Source organism: Strigops habroptila, chromosome 2 (assembly GCF_004027225.2).
Source record: "Strigops habroptila isolate Jane chromosome 2, bStrHab1.2.pri, whole genome shotgun sequence".
Classification (NCBI taxonomy): domain Eukaryota; kingdom Metazoa; phylum Chordata; class Aves; order Psittaciformes; family Psittacidae; genus Strigops; species Strigops habroptila.
Window position 1 is genome coordinate 57,473,508 of NC_044278.2, and position 27,138 is coordinate 57,500,645.

Here is a 27,138-nt window from a genome sequence, read left to right on the forward strand (position 1 = left end):
GTGTAGTTTTGCATCAGACTCGATTCAGTCAAGCTGTCAGATATGTCTAACCTTGTGGTCTTACTGTTGCTGTCCCCAGCAGCATGCTGTAACTGCTTCCACTGCATTGGATTCAGTGCTTATGTGCCCACACCACAACTCAGCAATGTGATTTGATCTGCTGCCAGAGAAGTGTGTTCTGCAAGGGTTTGTGGCTGCAGGATTGCATGAACTGATGAGAGGGGAAAGCGTGGCTGGGAATGGGGAAGGAAGTCGCTTCTCCCCTCCCATGGCCATAGTTGGAGGAAGAGGCCACGGGAATGTGGCCCTTTCCTAGGGCTGTGACTTTTTTTTAGGCCCTGTCAGCTGCAGTGGTGGGTTGCATAGCTGGTGCTCACATGAACACTGCTTCACTTCTTGGGCTGAGGAAGGAGTGCAGTTCTTCCTGAATTTCAAACTGTCTCAGTCATACATAATTTCAGGAATGGAATTCAGCAGGAAATCAAGGTGGCTGCTTCTACTCTGAAAATTTAAGTTTGCTGTATTCGTGTTCTTTGATAGGTAAGGATGAGAAAAAGACCATGGCTTTTGTTTCATGTTTTGAATGGCCTTGCCGAGCCAGCAGATACTTGCATTTTCAATTTCATAACCCGCTTCAAGAACAAGTTGGTGGTGCGTGGTTTTGACCAATTAAATAATTACTTCCAAAATGTTTTATGTTCTGTAGCATTTTTAACCAGTTGCTCCAAAATAGCTCTTGGTGAAAGACAGAATGACCATTTATCGTAATACCTACAAGTAAAAAAACCTACAAATATGCCATTCAGCATTGGCAACTTGCTAATTTTGGATAAGCTTGTATTTAGGAATGCATCCTATTACCAGGCTTATGACCCATGCATAACAGAGGATGGGTAAGGTGCTCTAGGAGAGTTATGGTAAAGACCTGTCTAAAAGTATTAGTTTTACTTGGTCTAGAAGTATTGCAAAACCAAGCAGATGGAAACAGATGGTTCAGCTTCTTTTCAGTCTTTTTGAAGTTCAAGGGGGTTTTTTTTAGCAAAGAAAATGACTTAATGACAGCTATGTTCCTTTGAAGGTGGTTAGAAGAGCTGGTGTGATGCAAATGATGAAATATCTCCAAAGTTGCCTCAGCAAAAAGGAGTTCTGATTATGCACGAATGTGGGCAATGAGTTCACGTTAGTGATGCAACTTTCTTACTGTGTCGACTTAGTGGCTCTTTTGCCCCATGCACATTAATTTTTTTTTTTGGTCTGTTTTTAATTGTATAACATTTTCTGACATTTCAACTTCATCTTTACAGAGACAGCTTAAATTATGCTCAAAATATTTTAGTTAGGATTGGTTTTGACTTGGCTTAGCTGCTAGGTGAAGGCAAGATTTAGTAATTGTGTTGGTCAGTGTAGTGGATCAAAAAATACTTGTAACCTTTTTAATCTGCATACACGCTTTCATTTTAGTTTCAGTAGGAGTTTGTTACATTGTGGACTTTGCAAAGCTAGACGTTAGATTTCCAGTAGGGCTTGTCCTCATTTTAAGCTGGATTCTTCCATTTAATTTCTGGAGTTTCATTTAACTAATTTCACTAGAGTTAAATTGATGTAAACGTGGGCAACTCATCTCCTTTATACTGCTAATGAATCCTATTACTCCACTCTTGCAGTTCATGGATGGATTAGTAGTTTCCTTTACTCCCTATCTCACTGCTGCCTAGTCAGGATGCCATCTCTGTCACGTGTAGATGCACAGTGCCAGCTTAGAGTGAAGTTCTACCCTGGGTTTGGGGGTATGTATTGTGGGTACTATAATAAATGTACTCAAAGTTGTAATTGTGTGCAGTCTTAAGAAAGAGCATGAGGAAAACATGCCTGTATGGTAGTCTTGCTAATATGCTTGTCTGTTAGCAGAGAGTATCTGTGAAATGTTGGTGGTGTCAACTGACCTGTAACGCCATCCTTCCCTAGAACCTGCAGGGGAAGTTGAAGGAGCTTGTTTGACAAGGAGGGGCAGTTACCCATTTCAGCTGCAGAAGTTCACTGCACAAAGAAAAATGCTAAAAGGCTGTTGACTCATACTTTGATAGCTATAGTCCTATCTTCCCTGTATTTGGCCTTGTTTCCGGGGGCAATGCCCAGGAAGTCTTTCAAGTTTCTATGCCTAGATTTGTCTCTTAAAGAGATTGTACTGCATGCAGTATCTGTCCTTAGTATAGAAGTTTCACGCTATGAAAATCCCTATTGATGAATATATTAATTATGCCAGTACTTGGAGTAATTTCTTTAACCTTCCATGGAAAATACATGATAGATAATTAAAATGTATTTGTAACTGTTCTGACATACTTAGAAACTGTTAGAGCTTCCTAACATATTTCAGAATTGTAAGTTTAAATCTTGATTTGGAGCATGATAGGTTCTGTTCTGGTGAGATGTGCACTGATTTACACCTGTAATACCCTAGACTCCCGAAGAAAAAGTAAAACTAAAAACATACATCTTGCTCGTTGTTAGAAAGCATTAGAAATTATGAAACTTTACAACTGAAGTGTTTATAAGCAAAACGGCAAAGTGTGCCCTTAAGACTAACCCAAACCCTAGTATGTGGAAACTAGGATTGATGTAAACCTTGTGTGAAGGTGAACTCTGGCCTCGTGATGGCTTCCATGGGGAATTTCTAGGTTCTGGCTGTTGCAGGCCATTGCATCAGAAAAAGAACTTACTCCAAAACTGTGCTTTTATGTTTTAAACTCCCCCACTCTGCCCTACCCCCAGGTTAAAAAAAGAGTCTAACACCTTAAGGTATGTGCTATTTTAGTACTTTTTTTTCTTTTCCTGGGGTTCTAGTCTTAAATATTGTTTCCTTGCTGCACTAGGAAGAGAAACACTGCAGTGTTGTTTTTTCTCCAGACTGTGCATCTATCAGTCACGAGGCTTTTCCACTTTTCTGACTCAATAGCTTGCAATTGTGTGGGATCTTATAAGTAGGAGAGCTACTGGCTGTCTTTTTCGATCTGACTGAGCAGCGGTAGGTGACAGCTCTTCATTTATTTCCTAACTCTGCTTTAATCTTCACACTGAAAACATTTCATAATTTCTCTTACAGGCAGAATTTGCGATTGTAGCTTTATTTGTCGCCGGTTTTGCTTTACACAGTGGCTTAGGTTGTGTTTTGGAGTGTCACTTTGTTACTGGCCTGATTTGATGCTTTGATTGCATGAGAGGAGATGTTGAATTTCCTTTGTTGCCCACGCCTGCCTTAAAAATCTCTGAGCACTTACTTGGGATGCTCTGTGTATATTTGATCCTGGTCTGGTGCAGAATGGTGTGCTAGCACAGCATTTAAGTGGTGACCCAGTGAATATTTGGGAATCTGTTCATAAGGGGCTTTCCCTATATATTGCAGGTTTTCAGTAGCCTTTATTGGAACCCTTCTGGGCAAGAGATGATTTCTTAATGTAATTTCTAAGGCAGTAAGGTCAATATTTTTCAGTATAAATTATGTGAATATTTCTGTATGTTACTTCTAAAATGTTTTGGAGTATGTTGAAGTGTTACATTGCTATAATCCTGCTTAAACGGTAAAAGGCAGTGAAATTGCGTAGGGGAAGACTTAATCAGTGATGTGACTCTAAAGAAAACTAGTTTTGCTTGGTATCTCTGCACACTCATTGATTCCTGCCATCTCCTTTAATTAGCCTAACTGCTGTGTCTTTCTGCATAGGTTGCTCTGTATTAAGCAGAGCTTTTCATGGAGGAATGTCTCTGGCCATTTAGTGTTTTGAAAATTGTTCAGGTTTGAGTGAAGTGTACACACCAAACTCCTGCTGTATTTATTGCATTGAAATGCTGGTTTAGCGGTACCAGAACTCTCTTCATATCTGGCAGCAAAACTAGAGGCTGCAATCAAAAGTATGTGAGTAAGAAAGGTGGCTCAGGCTTCACTTCTGAAACAGACAAAAGAAAATCAGGGGAGTAACTTAGTTATCTTGGTGTGCAAACCTGGTCAACAGCAACCCTCTCTTGAGCCCAAAGCATTATGGGCTTGAATGGCCCAAGGTAGCAAGGCTGTGAAGTCTATAGATAAAGTCTTCATGTGGAAGTGATTTGAGGTCAGAATTGAAAACTGTGCTGTCAGGTTGCTGTATCAGGTACTCTTAGTGTTGGGGTTAGGATCCTTGCAAAAGGCTAAGTGGAGGGCCAAGAGAGGCTGTGTGGAGACCCTTTGGAGGAGGAAGTTCCTGCAAGAGTGTTTGGGTTTCTGAAACATGCTTTTGGGGACTGCTTAAAAAGGTTTACAGGAAAGAGTTCCTAGGTATATCTTCCAATGCCAACAGGAAAGAAGCTCTTCTGTTATGTATCTTAAGTGCAGTAGGTTCCTTATGACTGAAGAATCACTCAGGAAGAGAGGGAGGGCACCTTCTCAGTCTTATTTTCAACTTGCTTTTATTATGAAATCCTAGTGGAATATTATTAGTTTTTAAAGGTAAAGAAATTCCAGGTCAGTATGGGAATAAACTCATAGTAACAGAAGAAAATATTTGAATTTCTTGGCTTTCCAATGGTGCTCCTACCCTACAGTTCTTAAGAAGAATTATAACTGGATATATTGCTGTTTATATATGTGCATGCAGCCTTAATTTTACTGTCATTTCATTGAGGCTCAAATGTTTGAAGCTTGCTGTGTCACTTCTTAGTAAGTGGAAATGTAATGTAAAGTATAGATTTCTTTGGCAGTGTTCAAGGCCAGATTGGACAGAGCCTTGGGTGACATGGTCTACTGGAAGGTGTTCCTTCCCATGGCAGAGGGTTGGAATTAGATGATCTTAAGGTCCTTTCCAACCCAAAGCATTCCATGATTCTTGGAAACCATTGACTGTTAAGCAGTGAAAGCCAAGGCTGGAAAGGCTCTTGTACTATATTTATGCCACTATCGTGACAGCTGAACAGTCTTCATTATTATTCCTAAGTTGTTCTTGCTGGTGGGTGTTAAAGCTTACTGCTTATGAATTTTCTTGTGTTTGATCTCAGAGATTTTTCTCCCACAAAAAAGTTTTCTTCAAGGTTCAGCTGAAGTGTGTTGATTTGAAAACAAATAAACCCCCACCTCCTTAAAGCCCATATCCTGCAAAACATAAGGTACTCTAAGCATCCTCCTTGCTAGTAGCATAAAACCTATGTGTGTTATGTTTGGACATAACTTTCTGCAAAATTGCAACGTGAAAAGTCAGCCTTGAGAATATCCATGTAAAATATAAGCTGTTGAAAGACTTGGCTCTTTAGTATCTGTAGAGCCATATGGTTAAGATTCTGCAGTAGTGGGAGCAGTACAGCCATGGAAGAAGTAGTGATGGAGCTTGTATTTTGGTCTCTTCAAACTATTTCAAGCTTGGATTTGATTTTATCTTCTCCATTAACTCCTAAAGTAAAAGGAGGTAAGCAAATGTGCTTAATAAACTGATATTCTGCACTTAATGCAAAAAAGAAATGAGGGGGCCTTTATGTAGGCCTGGATGTAATGTAGTTAGCCTGGTATTAGGGCTTTAACTCTAAGTGACATTTTTATTTCAGCTGTCTATGCTACTTCTGGTGCACAGCCAGTTAAATTGCTTATAAAAACATCTCTTAAATTGCTGAAATATCAAGTCAGCTGTTATTAAGGTGGAAATGGCCAGAAAGTTTATTATTTCCTCTTGAGGGTGGTAGGGATTGGTTTAGAAATTAGGCATTAACTATTTGAGTTACATTTCTCAAAGAAATGTATTACTCAGCACAGAAGTAGTACTATTAGGTATATTTAAGGTGACTTCTCTTGACTAAAAGTAGAGTATTTCTGGTAATAAAGATGATGTACAGTGAGGTGCTTCATTGTGATTTTTTTATTTGGATTGTTCAGTCTATAAGCAAGAAAATTTAAGATCTTAATACAAATAATCAGTCTTCGCCTTTTAAAAAAAAAAGTGCATTGTTGCTTACTTGTGCTGTTGTCACATATAGACAGTGTTTGGTGACTTGCTTATGTCCAATTTGGGATAAAATGGGTTTGTGACTGTCAGCATTCACTTAAACTTGGAAAATGATTCTCCCAGCCCACTCCTTTTGCAAAGGGAAGTACAGCTTAGACTCACTGAATTTCAGGATCTTTAAAGGTACTTGATTTTTTTCATTAATATTCAGCTTCTGGGTTTGTAAATTGGCAAGGCTGAAGTTCTGGTAGTTTAGAATTTGCTGGCATCTTAGAGGTCCTGAATTCAGAAGAAATTTATTTCCTTTATTTTCTGGATATAGATTCAGGTATTTGGTGGGTCAGTCTTTGGTTTATTTGCCCTTAGTGGGTGGTAATAATTGAGACAGTGAAATTGTGAGACAACAGATTTCTGCCCACGTATCAAAGAGGGAGTTAGATACGTATTGATTGAATGCTGGGTTTTTTTTTTTTTTTTTTTTTTTTTTGAAGCTGCAAGTTCTGGTAAAATAATACTGGCTACTTTAATAGACCAATTTTGGCCTGAGTGCTAGGGTTCTATGTATGAAGCAGGGAATAGGTAGGTCTCCTTTCTTACAATTGTATTGAGTGTGGTTAAGTGGAAAAACCTCTGGACACTAGGCTTAGTCTTTGCTCAATTCTTGTGGTACAAGTCAAAAAAAAAAAGTGTATCCGAATTACAAATATTGATAAAAGACAGCGAAAAGCCCACTTGTGTTTAGTTGCAGATGAGAGGTTAGAAAATGAAAATGCTTTTAAAAGAGAAACTTGATATCATGAGATCTAATGAGGAAGGATGCGTATTTCAGGTGTCTAGTGAAACTTCTGGCTATCTTTAGGCTTGGGAGAGGTGATACTAAGGTAAGTAGTGGAAAGGATTGATTGCCAACTGCACTGGTGTTTTTTCTGATCTGCTTTAGAGTCTGGCTCGGGGCTGAACTGTGTTCCTCTGTGACTACTTTTATTTTTGAAAGATAAGAAACTTTTCAATCTGAGGGCAAAGCATAGGCAACTGTTATAAGTTAGGGGTTGTGAAGAACTTCCACTTGCTAAATAAATATACAATAGCTTTTTTTTGTTTGCTAAAGGGTGTTTAAAGGGACAAATAAATACCTCCTAATAGAACTTTGTGGTTATTAAATTGCAAGTTTTCTTCTATTTGTGCTTTGTTTTTAGATTTTGATTGTGGGGGCTGCTTTTCTATTAATGACACCTACTGTCATTACTGTGATTTGAAGGGCTAAACCATTTATCTTTTGGAGGAATAAAGTGAAAGAGTCTAGTTATATTTTTCCAAGAAGTTTTATAAAATCTCAAATCTAACCTTTTAAAGCCAGTTTTGCAGGAGCTGAACATGTTTCACTGTCCCACCTCCCTTCAAGCAGTGCGAGGGTTTTTCCTTTTTGTCCTTTTGGGTGGAATAAGGTAATAGGGCATAATGGTTTGTTAAGGGTGGGTTTTCCCCGTGTGATGTTGATGTTTTCTGATTGATATTTTGCATTTTGAAGCTTTCATTTTATGCAGGTGGCTTCTACCTATGTAAATTTAATGTTGGAATTCTTGACAACCCTGCTTTTCTTTCATGTTTTAGTGCAAAAGATGATATTGATATTGATGCCCTTGCTGCTGAGATAGAGGGTGCAGGAGCGGCAAAGGAGCAAGAGCCTCAGAAATCTAAAGGCAAAAAGAAAAAAGAGAAGAAGAAACAGGATTTTGAGTAAGCTTGGGGTTTTTCTTTCTGTCTTATTTTGTTCCATTTTACAAAAACTCAGTTACTTAAGTACCGTAACTTCTCTCTCGTTTTAGTGAAGATGATATCCTGAAGGAGCTGGAAGAACTGTCAATAGAGGCGCAAGGAGGGAAAGTTGACAGGGAACCTTCTACAGGAAAGGTGAACACTGAGAGGGAAGTGGGCTAATTACAGGCATAGTAAAATACAAGGCACCTCTGTCCCAGAAAAGCTCTAGTGTTGTAGTGTAGTGAAACATTCATGTATTTTTAATTATACTTGATCGTATTTTCATAGTAAAGTAACTGGTGCGAGATTTTAACAGAAGCCATATCTTCGTACTAATAATTACTCAAAGCCAATCAGAATAAATTTTAATTGTGGGTTGAGGTGGTGTACACTTTGCAGGAATAGTTACTGCTTTCAGACTTTGTCTTCAATAAGAGAAGTCTTTCTTGACATCTTTCAGTGCTGCTACTTAGCTCACAATAGCAAGTAACTTTTCATGGCTGATTATTGAATTGTTTAATTACCAGGTTGAAAATGACAATGAAGAAAGCTTATCAAAACAAGACAAAAAAAGGAAAGGAAAGAGTAAAAAAGCCAATCTGGAAAATGACTATGACAGTGAGGAAGTGGAAGATAAAGATAAAAAATCTAAAAAAGCTCAGAAAGCAAAACAAGACATGCTTTCTGGCAGTGATGATGATGATCATGAAATACAGCTTAAGAAAAGCAAAGGGAAAACTCAGAAGACAAATAAAAAGCATGACCTGTCAGAAGAAGATGAAACTAACATTAAGAAAAGCAAAGACCGTGCAGGGGCAATGTCTACAGGTGAGAGTGGTGATGAATCAGATGATGTCTCCCAGTCTAGAAAAGGACAAAAGAAAAACCAGAAACTGAAGTCTACTCCTGCTGCAGAAAGCGGGGACGATGACGATGAACCTTCATTCAAAGTAAAAACAGTGGCTCAGAAGAAGGCAGAAAAAAAAGAACGTGAAAGGAAAAAACGTGAGGAAGAAAAAGCCAAACTGAGGAAGCAGAAAGAGAAGGAAGAGCTGGAAGGTGGTAAAGAACCAGCCAAGCCGAAGGAAGCTGCAAAAAAGGCTGAAGAGAAGGCTTCTGAAGTCCTGGCAACCCCTGGCGAGACTCCTGCAGCAACAGAGGGTTTGTAATGTGGTTTTTGAAACTGTAATTTAAACCCTGTAGCTTTTATAAGGCCAAAGAGTTGGCACACAGTGGGGATGATTTGTTGCTTTATTCTGAATTGGGAATACTAGACATTTGGTAGCCTTGTCTGCGTCTTTGTGTTGGCTCCCATGTGGCTGTTTTTTTCTGGCCTGTAGTTTGTTCAGGTACGTGGGAAAATAAGAGCCAGATGGTGAATTCTCATTGCAGTATGTGGTTATGGTTCTGTATTGCAAACATACTTTTCACTTCCCAGTTATTCTGCCACTTTAAGACTTCAGGCCCTGACTTTATAACTTTAGACAGTTGGGGTTTTTTTCATTACAAAGTGCTTATATAGTAGCCAGTCAAAATTTTCCTCGTTTGATGTTACTTCTTATATTTGAAACATTAATTGTATTTAGAGTATCTTTAAAATTTCTTGGATCTTTGAATGTTTGCTGCCTCTTTCTTGTAGCTGATGACAATGAGGGAGACAAAAAGAAGAAAGACAAGAAAAAAAAGAAAGGTGAGAAAGAAGAAAAAGAGAAAGAGAAGAAAAAGGGTCCCAGTAAAGCCACGGTTAAAGCTATGCAGGAAGCCTTAGCTAAAATGAAAGAGGAGGAGGAAAGGGCAAAAAGGGAGGAGGAAGAACGCATAAGACGACTGGAGGAGCTAGAAGCAAAACGCAAAGAGGAGGTACTGTGTATTTTACAGTCTTCTTTATTCTATTCTCAAGGTAATCTTAACCTGTCCCTTTGCTGGTACAGTTGGTGGATTAGTCCTTCATACATTTCTCATCAATAGAATATGTACTTGGCCAGCTTTTGTGTGAAGCATGCTTTAATACTTCTGCATGGCTTTTTTCTTTCTTTTTTTATTTAATCTTTTTCTAGGAGCGATTAGAGCAAGAGAGGAAAGAAAGGAAGAAACAGAAGGAAAAAGAGAGGAAGGAGCGATTGAAGAAAGAGGGAAAACTTTTAACAAAAGCTCAACGAGAAGCCAGAGCCAGAGCGGAGGCTACTCTTAAACTACTTCAAGCTCAGGGTAAGCAGTAAAGCTTACCACTACTAAATCATACCCCTTCTCTGTGTACGTAATCTGGCTTCTTTGCAGCTTTTGAAAATCAGCCGTTTTAAGAAGATAAAATATGCATTGAACCTACTTTCTGCTCTCTTCCTCCACCTTGCAGTTCTAGAAAACATGTTCTTCTTTTAAACCAAAGCCTATGTTTAGTAACTAATCACCCGAATTTTCTTTCTAACAATTTCTGTTTTGCAGGTGTTGAAGTGCCATCCAAAGACTCTGTGCCAAAGAAGAGGCCAATATATGAAGACAAAAAGAAAAAGAAGCAGCAGCAGCCAGAAAATAAAGAAGGTGTGGTTTGCATCTGGGGATACTTAATAGATCAGTCACACTTCCGGAAGTGTTTGTGCAATAAATCAGCTAATCCGAAACCAGTGGCACCTCAGGGTGCCTCTGAGGTTCTCTCGACATCCCTGCTCCTATGTGCAAGTACTGATGCATTAGGATCTTAAAGTTCTTTTGAAGGCTGCTCACTTTGTTTTGTTGTAAAACAAAGGATTAAGTTTGTGGGTTTTTTCTTTTTTTTTTTCTTTAACCTGGGTATTTTCTTTAGAATTTCTAAATGCTGGAGATGTACAGAATGTAAAAGCTTTTCACGATGGTGGGGTTGAATGCTTTGTGTGCATATGTAGGTTAAATACAGTGTAGTTTGAGTAATGACTTATAATTAACTCTAAGTTGATGTCCCAGGATGAGAGGGGATTGATCTTAGCTTTAGTACTTTTAAGTTGGAGGCAATTTGTTTGCTTGTTTTCTTGTATATAAAAGCAGTTTTCAGTTCCAGGGTGTGAGTAGTTCAGAGAGCTTGCACTGGTTAGGCATGGATTGAATGTGTTGAACTTTTTACTTTTGTGCTTTGTGGCTTTCCTGGGGTGGGGCTGTTACTTTGCCTCTTCTCAAGACTATTCCTGAGTTAAAACAAAACGAAAACAAACCCAAAACCTCCTTGAATCAGCTTTTTTGTTATTTAGCTGGGTTTGGGTTTTGTTTGGGTTTTTGTTTTTTGGTGGGGTTTTTTTGGTGTGTTTTTTTTTTGTTTTGTTTTGGGTGGTTTTTTTTTTTAAATATTTGGCATGAGTTCTGTGGCTACTTACCACTTGAGTGCGTGTAAAGAATTGAGAATGGTGCTTAACTGAATTACATCTGTGATTTTTATTTTTTCACATGGAACAGTAGAGCAAGAGTGGGCAGTTCATTAGTATTCCTTCGTTTTGCCTTGTCTTTTAAAGAAGGTGAGGGTTTTTATAATGTTCAAAAGCAGTAGTAATCCTCTTAGCCAATAGACCTATCGCATAAATCTGTTCAACTGCTTAGAAAGCCAGATGTTTTTCAAATAAGCCACATGCTCTAACTTTTGTTTTAACTCAGGAAGTGGGAGTTCAGTTAGTTTGGTGTTACATAAATTCAGATTTTTGTTTACTTGTAATGGCATAACTTAAAATAGAACTTCAGTGTGAAGCTGTATGTCTGTCTGAGTTGGTTTGCACTTTGGAAGGATGTAGCAACCAATTTGCTTTCTGGCAATTTCAGAAATTGTGGAGGTGACTTCCCCAGCTGAAGATGCTGTAGAACTGGAAACACCAGTAAAAGAAGAGACTCCTCTCCCAGTAGAGCCAGGTTAGTTGTAATGCTAATAAACCCCATTAGACTGTGTGGCAGTACTGCATGGTAGGTATTGTTCCTTGTTGGATGGAGGGGTGAGTGGCCATCCTTTCTTGAGGTAGTTGCTGGGTGGTGGTTTTGTGTGTTTTTTGGTTTTTTTTAGTTTTTTTTCCCTAAGGGAGGAGCCGATGGAATTTTATGGAATAAAAAGGCATGAAGCTTCAAAAGGGGAATGTGAAGGTCCCTTATTCTTGGTGAACTCCAGTGTTCAGTTGGCTTAGGCAACTGTCTCAACTAAGCCCATTCAGTGCCTTATGATTAGCTCTCTTGACTTTTCATTTGCTTTCTAAAAGGCTGTTTTGTCAGCAGTTAAGTGGGGGCAGGGAACAAATATGCTGCTCCTAGTATTGATACTGCAATATTCACAGGGATTGTACAAATTCCAAATGTTTTGTTTTTGCAAGTGCTGAATGCAGTGGATATGGGTTAGCTTATGAAACTGAGTATTAGCCTAGCAAGTGTTTGTCCTCATTTTTGCCTACACACAGCACTTGTTTTGGCAAAATTGTGTTGTACTGGACTTCCTCCTCAGCAAGGAGACGGTTTCAGTTTTTACCCTTATGCTTAAGCTAGATAAATACTGACAAAATTCCCAGCTGTTTGAAACCAAAGCTGAATGTGTACTCTAATTCTAGCTTGACTTATCTGTTGAAGTAGCAATTCCATTGCCGTGAAAGACAAAGGCTTACTGGCAGAACATTAATTCCCAGTTAATATTCCAGCAGTCTGGAACTTTCTCATCATTTCAAAGAGCTGAAATTCCATGACACTCCGTGTGCTGTAACATCTTTTTTATACATATATATATAAATAATATACATGTAACATTTTTAAAATATATATATATAAAAATATATATAAAATACATAGTTCATATATATATGTTGTATCCAGTTTAATGCCTCTTCTGGAGAAGCTTAAAAGATTTTTCTCATTTTTCCATTTGTCTGTTATGAAGAGTTGCAGTCTCTTTATATAATCTGAATGAATTCCTGCTGGAATGAATATATTTAATGCTTCCGCAATCCATTGTATAATTATGTTAAGTACCAGGAAACCTAAAATTGCACTTTTTATAGGCACCTTGTTACTTTCCCATTAATTAAGATCAATGCTGCAACCCAACTTGTTTTCTTGTTTCTCTGTCACTTTGTTAAACATGGCTAACTGATAGTTGGGCAGCTCCTTTCAAGGAGCGTGGCAGAGGTTTGTGTGGCATGCATTGTGCAGGCACTTGCACGATATGCAGACAGGAACCAGATAAGTAGTTTAGCTATGTCTTCCAAAACCATGTTTTGCTAGGCAGAGGTGCTAGCACTATATGATCTTGTGAAGAGAACTGAAGATCATTTCTTCAGTATGCAGCATTTTCTGTTCAGGCAACATGGAGATAATTTGGTAGAATTATGGTAGCAGCAAACTTGTAAGTTTCAGTTGTCAGTATGTCAAAGGAGGGGGATTCTAAAAATGTTTTAAGTTGCTGGACTGTTTCTTTCTTTTACTTTGATGTTGGTTTTCTTAGTTTCAGAAGAAAAGGAGGATGAAGAAGAAACAGAAGATGGTGGTTTGGATGACTGGGAAGCTATGGTTAGTGATGAAGATGGAGAGAAAGGTGGGCATGTAGATACCAAATGGATGCTTTCTCTGGTTAAGAGGCTTCTTTGGGCTGATGAGTCTCTTGTTTCTATAGAAAACAATACTGGTTTTAGATTCTTCCCCTGCCTCATTAGATAAATTGTGATGCAAGTGTGATGATAGAGATACAAAGTCCTCTTCCCAAAGGCAGAGCTTTCAGAAACCACACAAATACTGCTCAAGTTCCTTTGGAACTACATGAAATATGTGTGGTTACAACATAAATCAGTTGGAATTGTTTTGTATGTTTTTATGGGAGTAAAAATCCTCTCCTCTTAATTTGTGCCTAAACCACTTCTGGGAGTTTAGGAAAATCTTTTACCTGGTACTGTGTTTCTCTAGTAACTGTTCCAAAGCCGTAACAGTTTTACCACACAAATCTGGCAACATCTAGGAGATTACCTGTGAGACAACTTCTCAAAGAACTGGGGGACTAAGATGGCGTTAAGGTTAGTGTGCATGCATTATAGTAAGTTCTCAATACCTCTTCTCATTTTTGCTTTGAGAGGCAAGCATGAAATAAAGGAAAGAATTGTCAGAACATTCATATTCCTGCAGTACTTTGCCAAAGCCAGTATTCCGCCTGTGGCCAACAGCAGTGTTTCTAGGGAAGTTAGAGCTGCTCAAGAATGCAGGGATAACTTCAGGTGTTTTCTTCCAGTGGTGGAGAAAACTGAATTGTTGTGAGTCTTCCTGAACAGGATTTGACTACTGTTCTTAGCACTTCCCTGATGGGTCTTCATTATTTAAGATCAAAGACTATTCATCAGGTATTTCTTGACTTGCTCAGCCCTATGCTTACAGCACCTGTGTTTTCAAATGTAATACTTTATATTCATATATGTAAGTGGTAGGGATTTTATTTCAGCACAGACGTGTTCCTCTGTTGCTGGACTGTTCTACTTTGCGTACTAGGTGCTGCTCACATTCTTTAAGGTCTTTTTTAGTGTGGTGTCACTGTCCTTGGGAGAACATCACGTCCCACTTCTGGCTGCCTGGATTGGAAGGATCTGCCAATGTGATCCAGGAAAAGGGTCTTCCTGGGAATTATACTTAGCATATTACTAAGTTGATGGACTTTCAGCATAGCAAGGAAACATAACTGATCTCTAAAAGCTGTGAGCCTCCTAGTAGTTCTCTAAGGAAGAGAATGCATGGCTTTAAAGTCTTCATTAGCTTGTCTCTTCTGATTTTGCCAGTATGATAAATGGAAAGCTTTCAAAGAAAGATAATTACTTTTTTGTTAGTTCTTTTTGTGTGTTTATGGAAGGATTCCCCTGAAAAATATTTCTTCTCTGAACAGTCTAGGAAAACCTTAAGATGAGATTTTTTTTTTTTTTCAAGATGTAGAAGAGACCATTTATTCTGATTGTTACTACTGCTTAAATGTGCATTCTTGATACACAGAATCCATATGTAGTTGAATTTGGAGTATTTTGGCATTTAAAGGTGTTAGTGCATTCATTCCTGTGTCAAGTGCACACAGTTTTAAAGAATGTCACTTCATCTCCGTATTTGCGAATGATGTCTAGTGCAGGTGTGCTGATAATGTCATTCCTCCCGCCACCCCAAACTCACTGCTTGCACAGATTCTAAACACAAGTCAGCACCTCTGACCATGAAACACTATTTTTTTATATTGAAAGTTGAAAACGATCTTGGCTAGCACTTCTTGAGTGGAACCTACTCTCAGTCCTCACTCTTCTGTAGTAGTTTCTGGGTTTATTTTTTTGGTGCCCTCTCCCCTACAAGGGTGAACTTAGTAAAGCATTTTTACCTAAGATTTTGTTTTTTTTCCTTTGACAGAGAGCAAACCTGTCCACATTGAAGTCAAAGAACAAAACGAAATGGATGAGGAAGAGGAGGAGGAAGAAGATGAGGAGGATGAGGAAGAAGAGAGTGAAGAATCTGAAGATAGTGAAGGGAGTGAAGATGAGGATGAAAAGACCTCAGATGAGAGAGAGGCAGACTCCCAAGCTATTGGAAAACAATCTGTGGAAAAAAAGCCCAGCAAGGAAATTAGCTCTGATTCTGAGTATGACTCTGATGATGATCGCACTAAGGAAGAGCGTGCTTATGACAAAGCCAAACGGAGAATTGAGGTATTAAGATACAGATTTACTTGAACAGCTGGACTCTTGTATAAGAAACGATTTAATCTTCAGTTCATTGAAAAGCCTTTTAACTGTATTTGTCAAAATGATGGCTGTGTCATGACTAATATTTAGGTAGGTCTAGAATTTGGGTTAATGAATTAAAAATACTTGGTTTTGCCTGAAGATGAAGTAATTGGTTTTAGACAACTTGATCACAAAGAATGTGCTCTTTGGTGGTGTTTCCTTCCACCTTTCCCTCTCCTGGAGAAAGAGCCTTTTAGCCTTTACACATAGAGATTGCAGAGCTTTAAATTATGTACTTGTAAATTGTTCAGCGTTTTTGTGGCTGCTCATGTCCTCGGTTTCCTTACCTGAGATGCTTCTTCAGAAGGCACCATCCACAAAGCTACATGTTGGTGGATATAACAGCTTAGCCTACTAGGCTGTAACCAAACCCAACCAACCAAAAACTTAACTGTTAGTTGTAAATTTTCGATTTACCAAAAGAGGGGTGATGGATCTTGAATTGCCTTGAAAGTTTAATGCCTATAGTTAACTCTATTTTATGTGTGTATGCAATCAAGTCAAGAGGTGAGGTGAGCTGTGGGTTTGGTTTATACTTACCCATTTTTATGTGTCTCTTTCATAGAAACGACGAGCTGAAAATAGCAAAAACATGAACACTGAAAAGCTCAGAGCACCAGTTATTTGTGTCCTGGGGCATGTAGACACAGGCAAGACTAAAATTTTAGATAAGGTAAGATGTGGAATGTGAAGGCACTGCCTGTGCATTTGGCTTATGCATGTGTTTATTGTGATTGGAAATAGAGATAACTAACGTGTACTCAGAGATTACTTCAGCCTCTTACATGTAGGTGTTTCTGGTCCATTTCTTGTCTGTAGCTCCGCCATACTCATGTACAGGACAGTGAAGCTGGTGGTATCACTCAGCAGATTGGTGCGACGAATGTTCCCCTGGAAGCTATTAATGAGCAAACCAAGATGGTGAAAAATGTAAGTTGTAGCACATTAAAGACTTTGTGGTGGTGGGTTTTGCATTTTTTTAAATACGAAATGCAAACTAGTTAAGGCCTTGTGAGATTTCCCGACATGGGCAGATGCACTTTTACCTCATCTCTAATATTGGGGTTGATTGTTTCTTTCTAATTCCTGTTTCCTCCCCCAAAAGGGGGGTTGTCTCATTTTTCATTTTAGTTGATAACATTTGGTTTCAGTTGATGAATTGCCATTTCTTCCGGAAAATACACAAATACTGCTTACCCTGTTCTGGACAGTACATATGTGTATACAGGCGGCTGCTTTGTCAATATTTTGATTGTAAATTGAGACTTTGGGAACTGAGTATATTTTTCTGTTTAAAACTTACCTTTTTACTGTGTGTGCTGAAACTGGGCCAGTTCCTGGGTGATGGATTCTATTGTGTAACAGAAATAGTAACTGTTTTGTATTGCTTGTTTTGGGTACTGTATCTCATTTTGTCTGCAGCAGCAGCTGGCTGAAAAACCTTGGTAGTGATGGCTTTTACCGAGATTTTTCTTCAACTTATTAAAAATGTAAAATGAGCAGAGAGAAGGAAATCTTCCAAGACAAGGATGATAAATCTCACTAGTCAGAACTGTTTTTCCCTCTGTAGGCTGCCTTGTCTTACAAACTTTAGCTGAGCTTCTGGCTGCTTGCTACTGTGAGAAGCATGCTGCATCATTTTATTTATTTAATTTTTTTATAGAGAAATGAGCTTTGACTGATCTGGCTTATGGAGGGTGCTGGCCTTTCTTGAAATATATATGTGTTTTTGGAGTGAAGGCTGTCAGTAATGCTGCCAGCTCTTAGTTAGTTTTATTATTTTTTTCTTGTGTAATCTTTACAAGATGGCTAATATTGTGCAATATTAGTTTGACAGAGAGAACATAAAAATTCCAGGCATGCTGATAATCGACACTCCAGGACATGAGTCTTTCAGGTAATGTTTTCTCATAGTATAGTGCTTCCCAGAAGTAATGGCTAAAGCATCTGGATATATTTTAAACAAAGTGCTAGATCTTTGCCTAATCCCTTTGCCTTCTCACTTGACAAAACCCAGACAACCTGAAGCAGAGGAATAAGTGGATTTGCTTAGTTTGCAGCTGCTTTTTATATCTGGTTAATTGCTGGCCTTTTAGATCTGATTAATTTTATGTCTTCATGCCAGTTGAGCCATGAATATCTGAAAAAGCATGTAAATAACTATTTTCTTAATAGTTAGTGTAAGAGGAAAGACAGAAGCAGAAAGCTGGAGAAGAAAAGGTGAGGGTTTCAGGGAACCCAAGTACTCTGCTGTGCAAACTTCTGTTGTAGCCTCCAGTTCATAGTGTCCCAGTTAAGGTAACAGGGTTCAGAAGACTGACAGTTACCAATTGCACGAGTTAGCTCAGTCTTAGCAGAGGTCATATGCTGTCTAGGAACACCAGTGGCGTGTAGGCAAGCTGCTAAATCAACTTCTAAGCGTAAAAGATGATATGCATAACTATACTCACTGAGGTAGTGCTCAAATGAAATATCCAAACTGAAGGATTAAGACTTTGATGTGATGTTCTCAGATGTTAGCCCCTGCAAGCATTAAAATGCCATGCCTGAGGTATTCGGTTATGTTCTGATCAATTCCTTGGCAGCAAACCACTCACAGCTCTTCATCTTCTAACCGGGTTTTGTTTGGCACCAAAGATGTCTGATCTTGGTGTTACATAGAATTGTGTAATAACAGCCTTGTTCAGATTTTGCACTCCTGATTTCCTCTGTAACTGTCTCGATTCTCACTCAGAAAAAAATCAGAACAAATCTTAACTTGTAAAAAGATACAATAATATGAAAAATCTTTGGGAGAATAATGGTTTCTTATTTTTGCTTGTAAATAATCTGTTAAATGGAATTTATAAAGTGCAATTTGAATATTTTTATAGGGTTTACATTTTTGAGGGAAAAATTACTTGATCAGCTTTATCATTTTGTTGGTCAGTGTGTTTGTTGTATTTGGTGTTGTTACATGACTGATTTGTGTGTGTTTTTTAATGCCACAGCAACCTAAGAAATAGAGGAAGTTCACTTTGTGACATTGCTATACTTGTAGTTGACATCATGCATGGTTTGGAGCCACAGACAATTGAATCAATAAATCTGTTGAAATCGAAGAAATGTCCCTTTATAGTAGCTCTCAACAAGGTAAGGTAGCTTTTTACTCTAACAGTGTGCTTTTCTACTCAGAGAATATTTGGCATCTGGACAATTTTCTGTTTCCTTCTGTGAACTTGAATTGCTTGTGTAGAGCCTGAAGCAGTGGCTGTTCAATCCTCTCTTGCATTTTTCATGCCGTTGGTACTCTGATGGCTTTATGGGAGCTTTGCAGAACAATCTATTATAGCTCTTCTCTGAGTCCTTATTGATCACTTTCTTAACTTCTGTGTATGAAGTGCTTCTGGAAGTTGTATTTCAGTTGTTTTTTGTTCTTGCGCCCACTTCCTGCTTTCTGTGCATTTTCTGATGAAACTAAAAGAGAACTTAGAAGTGCCCAAGAAGTGTGGGAGAAGGCTGAAGTGTTCATGTGCAGTGTGAAAATTGCAGTATTCTTTGAAAAATGAGCATTAAGATTGAAGGTGGTTGGAACTGAGGAGGCCATTATCTTGTGGCCAAAACCAGCTGCTTTAAAAAATAAACCCCAACTATTAGATGGAAAGGTATTAGGCCTATACTAAGCCTGAGATTAAATAGCCAACAGTTCTTGCATTTCAGGTTATAGTTCTATTATTTGACCAGGTTATAATCCATTTTCTAAAGATGTAGTTTTGATTTGTGCAGCAAATGTAATAGTTTCTTGGACTATGTCCTTCCTGCTTTGAAAAATCTTGCTTATGGAAGTATTTCTGAAGTACGCATTTGTGTCTCTTGAACAACCTGCCTGTGATCCCTTCTCTGTAGCAACTTGGGAGGGGGTTCAAATTCCAGAAAGTTTAAAAAAACCCAGTAAGTTTTAAAAATTCTCTATAAAATTAGTAGTCTCTTCTCAGGAAAAAAAACCTTCATTTTTTTTATGCATGTAAAGCTCTTTGTGGGTCTCTTCCTTCTGAATGTTTTACCTCAAAACTTGATGCAATTAATGTGTATGAACTGTTCCCATATGAACGTATATTATTTTAGCTTCAATTTTTAAAACTTGAAGTAGTATTGCTATCATAAAATACTGTTTGACATTGCGTAAATACACAGACAGAGATAAATATAGCAGCTAAAAGCAAATAAAAAGTTTTAATTTGATTACTGGGGCACATAGCTGGCTGGTTGTGTTGCCTGGTAAAGTATTTCTCACAGACGGTGCTGCCTAAGCATAAAGATGCCCTTTAAGCTGTGTGAGATGACATATTGCTGTATTTTCAAGATTGATAGGTTATATGACTGGAAAAAAAGTCCAGATACAGATGTAGCCATCACCTTAAAGAAGCAGAAAAAGAATACGAAAGATGAATTTGAAGAGCGTGCAAAAGCGATCATAGTGGAGTTTGCCAAACAGGTAGGCTGGGATATTTGAGGTTCTTTAGTTAACAAAAGTGATAGAAAGGGTGGTGTGCTTTGGGTGGGTGGGGTTTTGTTTGGGGTTTCTTTTGGGGTTTTTATCTTCCCTTTCCACACAACAACTCAGAACATCAAGAGAACTGTTTCATCTCTTCTGACACATTGGTGTTTACCTCTCATGAACCGAAATCTGCTGCTGTTTAAATGAATCTCTAACTGCTCTGTCCTTCAGAGCGCTACTTTGGAGAAAAGTAGCAACTAATAGCTGTGCTTGGTCAGCGGAGTCATGAATAGCAGATTAAGTTTTCTGTCCCTGTTCTTTCTGTCTTTGGGAATCGCCTGAGAGAATCCCATCTGTCTCTTGTTCCCTTGGACGCTGGCAGGGCATGAATCACATCAGTTGTGGGAACTTCTGTTGGTGACATACAATGCTGTCTAGAAGCTAGATGTGGTAATTAGCTTTGTACAGTTATCCCATACAGCTTTCAAGTGTGGGTCGAGGCTTCAAGTTCCATAGCATCCTGTCAGTAACCATGTGTTTTGTTAAAAAATTGGGATTTAAGAAATGCATTAGTAATTGGCTGGGGCTGAATGTTACTGTTAATACTGATGTGTACATATGTTTTCCCCTATATAACTATTAATCCTGATTCCAGGGCTTGAACGCTGCCTTGTTTTATGAGAATAAGGATCCCCGCACTTTTGTTTCTCTTGTACCTACCTCTGCTCACACAGGGGATGGCATGGGAAGTCTGATAGCTCTTCTCGTTGAACTAACGCAAACTATGCTGACCAAGAGGCTGGCTGAGTGTCAGGAGCTGAGAGCTCAAGTCATGGAGGTAATTCAGCAGCTGTTCTTTGAAATTCATCTAGAATCACAGAAGGGTTTGGGTTGGAAGGGACCTTGAAGATCATCTAGTTCCAACCCCCTGCCATGGGCAGGGACACCTTCCACTAGACCAGGTTGCTCAAAGCCCCGTCCAGCCTGGCCTTGAACACTGCCAGGGATGGGGCAGCCACAGCTTCTCTGGGCAACCTGTGCCAGTGTCTCACCACCCTCACAGTAAATTCCTCCCTGCCCTTCCCCTTTCTTCCTGGTAAAAAAAGGTGTGTTTGAAGTGCTTAAATCAGACTCTTTCCCCCTTTCATTCAGGTTAAAGCACTGCCAGGCATGGGCACTACCATAGATGTTATTTTGATTAATGGACGCCTGAAAGAAGGAGACACCATTATTGTTCCTGGGGTTGAAGGTCCCATAGTAACTCAGATCAGAGGTCTTCTGCTGCCTCCTCCTATGAAGGAGCTACGAGTTAAGGTATGGAAACTGCTTAGTGTATTGACATTGAGAGAAGATTTTGAACCAGAAAAAAATGCAGTATGCAGGAAGGAGTTAAAGGGGAAGACAGGGCACGTCTAGTGTTTCTGTGAATATACTTGTATAGACCTATTGGCATGTCTGCTGTAACAGTGGCAAAGAGGGATCCAGGAGTTGCCTTGTGGTGAGGATTACAATGTGGATGCTTTAGGAAGTGATTCAAGCATGTGGCTGCCTGTGAGAGAGGGAGATGCCCATCTTAAATAGAAACTGGAATGTACTATACAGTGACTTGGGAGTTAAACCCCACTTTATTAATAATACATACTTTAATAACAAAAATCATGTGCACTTGGATTTGGGTAAAGTGGACAGAGGAGTTTCTTGCCGTGGTTGGTGCGTGGTGGTGACCAGGACTTCTCCTGAATCTGCTGCCCTTGTTGTAACAGACTGGGGAGACAGTGAATTGGAGATGCTGCCTCTTTACTTTCTGTGGGAGGAGGAGGAGAGCCACAAAAACAAAAGGCTATAAATACATTAATACATACATTAATGCATACAATTCAAAGATGATGGAAAAATCAGAGCAGCTCTTACTCCTTCTCTTTAAAAGGGAAGGAGTAAGTGTCTGCACAGATTTTGTTTAATGCAAAGAAATCCATACAGATAACCTAGGTGAATGTCATAGGATGGGCCTTAAAGGTTTGGTTTAGAGATGGAAAACTAGTGTTGGGGTTCTAATCTAAGGCTGCAACTGTTGTCCTGTGCCTCATTTCACTGGAGAACTGTGTCCCTGCAGGCCACCGTTGTTCCTAGTGTTTAATCGAGTCTGTTCCTGCAAACTTAAATACTCCTGTAAAGTAGAACTAGTAATTGCTGGGGCCTGTGTTGGTGTTCTCTCCCTGCCATGGTGATGCTCTGTTGTGAGACCATTGTGGCCCCAGAGGTGCTGAAGGATACAGTACTGAGGCCGAGGTGGAATCTGAGCAAGTGCTGCTTGGCCTGATAGAAATAGGAAGGCAAGAGCTGCTCTTTCCCGTTGTGTGTGTGGTGTTCTGATCAGCTGGGGGTAGGACAGTTGCCCTGGAGAATCTAAGTGAGGTTTCCTGCTCTGGTGCGCAGCTTTACAGCAATAACTTGGAAATGGCTAGAGAGTGGCAAAAGGAAAATTGACACTTATGCCTAGGTTATGTTCTCTGCTTTGTTGGAAGCTGCTTGATACATGGGTATCTCCATGTATCGAGAGATGCTCGATTCATTGGTACCATGGGGAATGAATTGAATGAATTGAAAACATGTCTATTTGCTTCCCTTTATTTCAAGCAGAAGATAAACTGGTGTGTGAAACTCTTACGAGACTCACAGGGGTATTTTTGCGGGCCTGAATAGCAATGTAACAGATCACAGGTTTCCATCTTCAGATGTGTTTCTGCACTTTTGGTGGGAGATGGAGTATGGGGTACCAGCACCATGATGAAAAACACTGGATTGGGAACCTCTAGCTGGGGAGGTAGATCTAGGGAAGCTGGCTGGTTTGGTTTCTTTTTGAGGCAGGCAGCGAGGAAACACTTCAGTTCAGCCTGTCCACGGGGGAATTGTCAGCCTTGAAATAAGACCCAAATTTTGGGGTGGAGGGCTAAAGAATAGAGGCTTACAGGAGCAAAGTGCTTACTAGGGAAAGAAGCTGCCTGGCAGTTTTAAGGAAAGGATGGGACATCTCCTAAACAAAAGAAATGAAGAAACAAACCAGAAAAATCCCTCCAATATTGCTTTAAAGGTCCTCAGAAGTAACTGCTTTCATGATGCCTTAGAGCCATGCCCTGAATGGGGAGAGATCTTCAAGGTTCCCTGGGTGGGGAGGAACACCTGGGAAATGGAGCATGGAAGTAGGTACATGAGAAGGCGGGATCCTCCAGTGGGAAAATGAGGCAGCTCTTCCCACACGGAGTTTGGGCTGTGTTAGCTAAACTTTGGTGCTTCAGTTAAGCTATTGCCATCCTCACCTTACTTACCTATGGGGCTGAATTTGGGGGTTTTCGTAGTGAGCCTATCACTGTCTGCCCTTTTCCAGTATATATTCCTTTTTGGCTTCGGCTGCCTTCCCTGTTTTTAGATGACTCCCCCTGCTGTGCCACCCTTGGCAGGGGTGGGGGTTATCAGAAGAGAGAGTGAACCATGCAGACCAAACCGTGCAAAGCAGAGAAAATCAGTAGTGAAAGATGGGAACTGCTGGGCTCTGCCATCACGCTCTGCGCTTTGCTTCTGGGTGGCAAGTTCTTCAGCTGCTCAGCACTACCTTGTGTTGCTGTGTGGCAGCTACATGAACTCTTTGTATTCTCCTTTTCAGAACCAGTATGAAAAGCACAAAGAGGTCGTTGCTGCTCAAGGTGTGAAGATTCTTGGGAAAGATTTGGAAAAAACATTGGCTGGTTTGCCACTGCTTGTAGCTTACAAAGAGGATGAAGTCCCAGTCCTCAAGGTGAGATGGCTCATGGTGAAATAAGGTGCTTTAAGGGTAATGGAGTTCTCTGGTGATCACAGAATCGTAGAATGGTTTGGGTTGGAAGGGACCTTGAAGATCATCTAGTTCCAACCCCCTGCCATGGGCAGGGACACCTTCCACTAGACCAGGTTGCTCCAAGCCCCATCCAGCCTGGCCTTGAACACTGCCAGGGATGGGGCAGCCACAGCTTCTCTGGGCAAACCAAGCGAGGAAGCTCACTCAAATGTTGAAATCTTGGTACGCAAATAACTTGCTTTTTTTGGTCATGTTTTAAAGTCTCTTACAATAACATACTGTTGTTGCCTTGTGTCCACGTGAAGCATTAGCGTTGTGATGTTTTATTATCTTAGTGTTTCCCTGATCATCTGCTGGGGTGTCTCTGCTGGTAAAGTAAGGTTTGAAAACAAGGATCGCAGCAGGGTTTGACTCTGTGTTAATTACTGATTTGGTGTTTGTAGTAATGTATGCATATATTTCAATTAAATTATTAGGCAAATATGTGCTAGTGCAGTTCTTCAGACCATCGTAATTGCAAAGCTGATTTGAGACTCTCATAGTAGGTTTCTTTTGTGACTCACACTTTAAAAATGGCAGAGGAAAGAATGTAGCCATCTTAAAACCAAAACTGAGTTGAGATGCTCCACTTTAAAAAGGAAACTAGCATGTTGGTAGTTTACTTTTAACCATAGTTTTAATTATCCTTCTGTCAACTTCTGTCTTGCCTTTAAACCGGGGGTTAGTCTTTCAGGTCCTCCAAATACGGACTTTGTTGCTGGGTACATCTGAGTATGTGCATAAAGGCTACTAGTAGTAGATACGTGATGGCTTAAAGTAAATGGCAACACCCATTTATCTGTCAGGAAAAGACTGAGTGTTTGGGTTTAAGAGGTCTGGGCTGTTAAAGGGTTTTAACTTCTCTGAAGGCAGCACAATGGCCTTCCTTGCTGGTCTGACGTCCTCTGCTTTGTATCTAGGCCTGAGGAACGTTCAGAATCTTCTCCAGCTCATGGTTTTAGGAGTGTCTGCTTTCATTGTTGATCCTCTGGCAACCAAAGGAGTTGCCACACACTGTGGGGTGGATGTTCAGTCAGTCTTGTCAGCAGAAACTTAAGAGTGCTGGGGAGAGCTGTGTGTAGTCTCCAGAGAAATGCTACTAACTCCCAAGATGAGCATCTGCTTTGTGTTACGTGATCACCTTCTTGCAAAATCCTCAAGCCTAATTCAGTTCAGACTTTTCTAATGGTAGGAACAAGCAGCAGCATGTCCCAGGGCTGCATATGACTTGTACTGCAGGTCTGTGTCAGTGTGGCTGTCACATGCTTCCAGAAGCTCATGAACAGAAAGACTTTGCACCCTGAGGCATAAAGAGCAACAGAACTAAAACTTGCTTTTTTCTCTTTTTTTTTTTTTTCCCCCCTAAAGGATGAACTAATACATGAACTGAAGCAAACACTGAATGCAATCAAATTAGAAGAGAAAGGGGTTTATGTCCAGGCTTCTACTTTAGGCTCTTTAGAAGCATTACTTGAATTTCTTAAAACATCAGAAGTGCCAGTAAGTACTTGTGTGCTCTGTCTGATGATGTTGTTTCTGCATCAGATTGGTGACTGACTTATGTGGCTTTCTCCTTCAACAGTATTCAGGAATTAATATAGGTCCTGTCCATAAAAAAGACGTTATGAAGGCATCGGTTATGTTGGAGCATGACCCACAGTGAGTAACTTCTTTGCTTTATTTACCATGTTGATAAACGTGCAGTGGTGTTTGAGTAATGCCCTCTCCTCAGCTCGGGTTCTGTGGTCTGTCTCAAACTGTTTTGACTTCTGTCTGCTTACAGATACGCAGTCATTCTGGCTTTTGACGTGAGGATCGAACGTGATGCACAGGAAATGGCTGATAGTTTAGGAGTTCGAATTTTTAGTGCTGAAATAATTTATCATTTATTTGATGCCTTCACAAAATATAGACAAGACTACAAAAAACAGAAACAAGAGGAATTCAAGTAAGTAAGAGCAATCCTGTTCTGGATGCTTCCCAAATAAGTGCCTCAGTTATTTTAGTATAAATGAAACTGCCTTTAACTTTTTCCCAAATAATTATTATTTAGCATGTAGTTCTGATGGGAAGGAAGGAGAGAAGAAGAGAGGACAGTAAATTGTTAGTTTTCAAGAATTCAGTACTCCAGTCTAATTGTTTACATGTGTGATTAGGCTCAGTAGGGCAAGAACTGTGAAGCAGTTGTAAGACTGAGCTGAAACATATCTTGTAATAGGGAGTGTTTTTGCTAAGGTTTGCTTTGCGTGCTTGGCTTCTGTTCCCGGGCTGTGACAAATGAGTTAGTCTTGCAGAGTTAAGAAAACAAAAGGGATTTGGATTCTATTGTTTCATGTTTGTGCAATTCCAGTGTACAGGGCTTTATTCTGATTGCGGTAACATGGATATGCAGCAGCATAGGGACCCAGGGACCCAGAATTAATCTTTGGAATCTGTTACTGGGTGATCCTCAGTAAAGTAAGGACAGTCAAGGTAAATGAAAACATGTTTCATTTCACGTTGATCCCAAGTTGAGTTTGTACCTCAGTGTTTGAACATATTTGTTCACTTTACAAACAAAAATCTTAGATTTTTGGAGACCCTCTGATGAGCTGAGGCAATAATATTTCTACTCCTGTGCTCTTCTGAGACTGTAATTACACTGTACAACTACTGTTCTTTGGTCTTGGTCTTAGTTGACTGCCCAAGCCAGTCAAAATAAAACCTATGCCAGCCAAGCCTGATTATTGTCCCCTATCATTCTTGAAGATTGAGTATTGACTAGAATTAGCATGATTGGGAAAGAGTTTTTGCCTGCTTGATTTCTCTCCAAGAAAATAAATGCCCAAGAAGTGTGGGAGAAGGCTGAAGTGTTCATGTCGTGTACACTGTTCCAGTACATCTATTGCAAAATGCCTTTTCTTTGTCATCTTCCAGGCATATAGCAGTGTTTCCTTGCAAGATGAAAATACTCCCTCAGTTCATTTTCAACTCTCGTGACCCAATAGTGATGGGTGTAGTTGTGGAGGCCGGCCAGGTGAAGCAGGGGACTCCCATGTGTGTACCTAGCAAAAATGTAAGTAAGCGCCTCTTCTGTGGATACTTGATTGACTCGGTACTTCCTGGGATGATGCACCAGGAAATGCTTGGATGCCCTTCCCCAGTGCACAGAGTTTTGGTGGGAGATGAGATTCAGGCTTTTACCAGCCAGGAGACTTGATCTCATCAGCCCTCTTGCTGCTCTGTGCTGGAAGAGAGCAGTCCTGTATGCAGGAGCAGCCAGAAGCGTTGCTGGGTGGGCACCTGCCAGTGAGCCACCTGCCTTCCCCACTGCAAGTTGTGTATTGTGATGTCAAGTAAGGAGCA

The 27,138-nt window shown here is 39.9% G+C and overlaps 1 protein-coding gene across 7 annotated transcripts in view; it reads left to right on the plus strand.

Annotated features, from left to right (window-relative positions):
• EIF5B (eukaryotic translation initiation factor 5B) overlaps window positions 1-27,138 on the plus strand; it is a 38,543-nt gene that overhangs the window by 8,366 nt on the left and 3,039 nt on the right. For 3 of the 7 annotated variants that reach the window (XM_030475863.1, XM_030475862.1, XM_030475860.1), the window contains exons 2-22: window positions 7,575-7,700; window positions 7,790-7,874; window positions 8,249-8,882; window positions 9,361-9,581; window positions 9,779-9,929; window positions 10,164-10,259; window positions 11,499-11,585; window positions 13,153-13,242; window positions 15,072-15,367; window positions 16,011-16,118; window positions 16,265-16,375; window positions 17,275-17,342; window positions 18,436-18,577; window positions 19,788-19,919; window positions 20,578-20,760; window positions 21,075-21,236; window positions 23,584-23,715; window positions 25,162-25,293; window positions 25,376-25,452; window positions 25,577-25,741; window positions 26,710-26,848. In XM_030475863.1, coding sequence (XP_030331723.1) covers window positions 8,399-8,882; window positions 9,361-9,581; window positions 9,779-9,929; window positions 10,164-10,259; window positions 11,499-11,585; window positions 13,153-13,242; window positions 15,072-15,367; window positions 16,011-16,118; window positions 16,265-16,375; window positions 17,275-17,342; window positions 18,436-18,577; window positions 19,788-19,919; window positions 20,578-20,760; window positions 21,075-21,236; window positions 23,584-23,715; window positions 25,162-25,293; window positions 25,376-25,452; window positions 25,577-25,741; window positions 26,710-26,848 — 2,976 coding nt within the window. In that variant the 5' untranslated portion in view covers window positions 7,575-7,700; window positions 7,790-7,874; window positions 8,249-8,398. Of the gene's footprint in view, window positions 1-257; window positions 541-2,907; window positions 3,026-7,574; window positions 7,701-7,789; window positions 7,875-8,248; window positions 8,883-9,360; window positions 9,582-9,778; window positions 9,930-10,163; window positions 10,260-11,498; window positions 11,586-13,152; window positions 13,243-15,071; window positions 15,368-16,010; window positions 16,119-16,264; window positions 16,376-17,274; window positions 17,343-18,435; window positions 18,578-19,787; window positions 19,920-20,577; window positions 20,761-21,074; window positions 21,237-23,583; window positions 23,716-25,161; window positions 25,294-25,375; window positions 25,453-25,576; window positions 25,742-26,709; window positions 26,849-27,138 lie in introns of those variants that run through there. The other 4 variants (XM_030475864.1, XM_030475865.1, XR_003989974.1 and 1 more) reach the window with 4 other exon arrangements.